This window comes from Mandrillus leucophaeus, unplaced genomic scaffold (assembly GCF_000951045.1).
Source record: "Mandrillus leucophaeus isolate KB7577 unplaced genomic scaffold, Mleu.le_1.0 Scaffold641, whole genome shotgun sequence".
Lineage (NCBI taxonomy): Eukaryota > Metazoa > Chordata > Mammalia > Primates > Cercopithecidae > Mandrillus > Mandrillus leucophaeus.
This window is the reverse complement of record NW_012106931.1, coordinates 870205-874340: the sequence shown is the minus strand read 5'-3', so window position 1 is coordinate 874340 and position 4136 is coordinate 870205. Positions and strand designations below refer to the sequence as shown.

The window sequence follows — 4136 nt, the reverse complement described above, 5'->3', positions numbered from 1 at the left end:
AAAAAAAAAAAAAAAAAAAAAGATATTCCCAGGATCCTTCCAGGAGATTAAGGAACCTAGGCTGGAAGTCAGGAAATTATACTTTTAAAATGTACCTCTTCCTCAAGGAATTTTCATTATCAGACAACTTTAGAAAACAAAGTTCCATTCATAAAAGGACAAATACTAGGATAGTGATTTCTATAGTGGAATCATATCCCAGAAAAATTCAAGATGACCCACTAGAATATGAAAGAAAATATTGTTCTTCTATGTATATTTACTTTAAATCTCAGGCCTCAAAAACGTTCCTATTTTAGGAGTGTATTTTATAATGTACACATTAAATCAGTGCAACAGTGCATGTAAATCATTCCCCACTCCCCCTGTAGGATGTGTGACCATAAAAAAGCAGAGACCACTGCTGTAAGGTAGAGACCACTGATTTATTATTGTTCCCCAATACAGCTGACCACTCCTCAGCCCTGTCCTATCTTGCAACACTTCTGCAATCCTCATTTATATCTGCCAAAACTCTTTGTCTATCAAACCCCGGCCTAAAAGCATCATCATTCTGGATGAAGGACACAGTTCTTTTCCTCTACCAAGATGTGAAAAAGTATTTATTATATTGTATCTAGTAAGAAATTTGGAAGTGCCTACCTCTTTATACTATTCTTAACATCCAGTAGACTTGGCGCTTGAGGATTCAGTTCACGGATTTAACAGCTGTGGTGTCAATCCTTCACAGGAAACTGTGAAGTTTCATGACATGTAGTAATCAGATTTTGCTAAGTCACAAATGTGAATCAAGTATGCTTTTCAGCTGTGTGAAGGATCAAATTACTTTGCTGGTGAGTGAACCAAGCTGACCACCAAGCATTTACTCTCACACAGCTCTACTGTTCCCTCTGCTTGTTGCTATTAAGGTCAGGAAAGGCCTCTTTAATTTTTCAGTTATCCGTTACTGCATGGGTCCTCACCAATTATCTATAAAGTTTACTGTAAAGGGTCCTTAAATTTAAATATTTATATCTATATATTTTTAAATTAGCAAAAATGCAGCCACTATCATGTGGCATTTGGGAAGTGTTTGAGTAAGCATTAAAAAAGAACTGTCATAACTTAACATGGCTCATATTCATGCACTGTGGCAAATAAACATCAAGTGGTATTCATGATTTGGGGCATTCAGTTCACAAACTGCTAAGGATGTGTTCAATATCAAAGATATCAAGATATCTCTCAACAATTCTTCTCAAGGTAGAACTCTATGGTAAACATGAACTGTGCTGAGAAAACAGCACTAAGCTTCATCCTGCTAACCCTCCAAGTCAATAACATATCTCAAATAAGGTTCTTCTCTTTCTCACCCTCAAGAATATCTTCATAAAGGGCATGTACTCCTTCAGGCACAATGACCGCCAGAGCAGTTCCACAGAGAAGGCCAGCACCCAGAACAGTCACCAGCTTCAGTCGTTCCTGGGGAGAAAACAAATCATTGCGAACTTTGATTAATGAATGGGGAAAAGTTTCTGAAGTATCTGTAATCAAGACTGTGAGCTGCTCATTTGTGAGACCAACATCTACAATAGACGGTGAAGCTAAAAAATGATCAATTTCATGAGTAACGCCAATTAAAACAAAGAGATGAATTTTTTTTTTTTTTGAGACAGAGTCTTGCTCTGTTGCCCAGGCTTGAGCACAGTGGCGTGGTCTCAGCTCACTGCAGCCTTTGTCTCCCAGGTTCCAGCAATTATCCTGCCTCAGCCTCCCGAGCAGCTGGGATTACAGGCGTGCACCACCACATCCAGCTAATTTTTGTATTTTCAGTAAAGACGGGGTTTCACCATGTTGGCCAGGCTGGTCTCCAACTCCTGACCTCAGGTGATCCGCCTGCTTTGGTCTCCCAGAGTGCTGGGATTACAAGCGTGAGCCATTGTGCCCGACTGAGATGAAATTTTTTAAATGACCAGGTTAACAATGATTTGGGAAAATGTCTACTATCCATGATAGGGAGAATGAATACACTTTAATACTGGAAGGAATGTGAATTGCTACAACTTTTGGAGACCACAATTTGGCATTTAGATTTAAAGTCTCAAAAATGTGAACTCTTTGATCCAGAAATTTTACTTCTAGAAATTCACCCTAAGAAAGAATTGTGTAAAGATGACCACTGTGCTTATTACTAATGCAAACCTGAAAATAAATGTCCAATAAAGGAGACTGGCTAAATAAACTATAAATTTCATCAATTTCACACCACTCAGCCATTAAAAATTAAGAAATAAATATGTTAATAGACATAGGAAGTCATGATATGCTGCTATGAGGAAAAAGCTGATGGCAATCAGTATGTATTGATAATCTCATATTTATAAAAAATATATATGTAAGTAGAACAAATTACATTAAACATTAACAATTTTTTACTTAAAATTTATAATTTGCAATATATAAATACATAACTTATAAAACAATTTATCTACAATAAACATGTATTACTCATACGATGAAAAAAATGTATTTAGATATCAATGCTAAAATTCTTCTGTGGTTTTAATCCAACTTAATCCCAAATGTTGTCTTTTTACCCAAGTTTGAGAGACTCCATCTTGTCATACAAAAAGATTAGGTTTCAAAGTTTCTTGAAGCAGCAGTATACCCTAATAGGACTTCCTGGGATCTTAGAAGTATGAAAAATGATCTTAAAAACTACAACTAGGTGGGTGGATCACCTGAGGTCAGGAGTTCAAGACCAGCCTGGCCAACATGGTGAAACCCCGTCTCTACAAAAATACAAAAATTAGCCAGGCATGGTGGTATGTGCCTGTAATCCCAGCTACTTGGGAGTCTGAGAACGGAGAATCACTTGAACCCAGGAGGTGAAGGTCGCAGTAAGCAGAGATTGTGCCACTGCACTCCAGCTTGGGTGACAGAGCAAGACTCCATCTCAAAACAAAACAAAACAAAACAAAACAAAAACACCTGCAAAGAGAGCCAGGCACGGTGGTGTGCACCTGTAGACTCAGCTGCTCGGGTGGTGGAAGCAGAGGATCATTTAAATCCAGGAGTTCAAGGCTATAGTATGCTATAACCACATCTGCTATAATCACTGCACTCCAGGCTGGGCAACATAATAAGAGCTGTCTTTAAAAAAATAAAAAATAATAAAAAACTACAAGAAGCCAGACATAGTAGTACACACTTGTTGTCCCAGATATGGGGAGGCTGAGGCTGTAGTGAGCTATGATCTTGCTGAATTATACTCAAGCCTGGACAACATAAAGAGACCCCATTTTTCAAAACAAAACCACAAGGGAATAATTATATATGTTGCTTAGGAAAAAGTTTCAATAATTTAATGGTACATCATGTACTTTATCTATTTGTTTAAGAGCTTAGTTAGCAAGCAAGTGGTCTGTTCCAAGATGGCCAAATAGGAACAGCTCTGGTCTGCAGCTTGCAGCATAATCGACACAGAAGACAGGAGATTTCTGCATTTCCAGCTGAGATACCAGGTTCACCTCATTGGGACTGGTTGGACAGTGGGTGCAACCCATGGAGGGTGAGCCGAAGCAGGGTGGGGCATCACCTCACCTGGGAAGCACAAGGGGTCAGGAGATTTCCCTTTTCTAGCCAAGGGAAGCCGTGACAGACTGCACCTGGAAAATCAGGAGACTGCCACCCAAATACTGTGCTTTTCCAATGGTCTTAACAAACAGCACACCAGGAGATTACATCCCACGCCTGGCTTAGCGAGTCCCATGCCCATGGAGCCTTGTTCACTGCTAGCACAGCAGCCCAAGATGGAACTTTGAGGAGGCAACCTGGCTGGGGGAGGGGCGTCTGCCATTGCTGAGGCTGGAGTAGGTAAACAAAGAGGCCAGGAAGTTCGAACTGGGTGGAGCCCACCACAGCTCAGCGAGGCCTACCTGCTTCTGTAGACTCCACCTCTGGGGGCAGGGCATAGCTGAACAAAAGGCAGCAGAAACTTTGGCAGACTTAAGTGTTCCTGTCTGACAGCTCTGAAGAGAGCAGTGGTTCTCCCAGCATGGTATTTGAGCTCTGAGAACGGACAGACCGCCTCCTCAGACTCCCTCCACAAGTGGTTCCCTGACCCCTGTGTAGCCTAACTGGGAGATACCTCCCAC

General features: G+C 40.6%; 1 protein-coding gene across 7 annotated transcripts in view; it reads right to left on the bottom strand.

The window, feature by feature from the left end:
* SLC39A9 (solute carrier family 39, member 9) overlaps positions 1–4136 on the bottom strand; it is an 87239-nt gene that overhangs the window by 56130 nt on the left and 26973 nt on the right. For all 7 annotated transcript variants that reach the window (XM_012000894.1, XM_012000889.1, XM_012000890.1 and 4 more), the window contains exon 2: positions 1353–1461. Coding sequence is in view for 5 of the 7 variants with exons in the window: in XM_012000889.1 (XP_011856279.1) it covers positions 1353–1461 (109 nt within the window). In the remaining 2 variants the exon portion in view is untranslated. The remainder of the gene's footprint in view (positions 1–1352; positions 1462–4136) is intronic.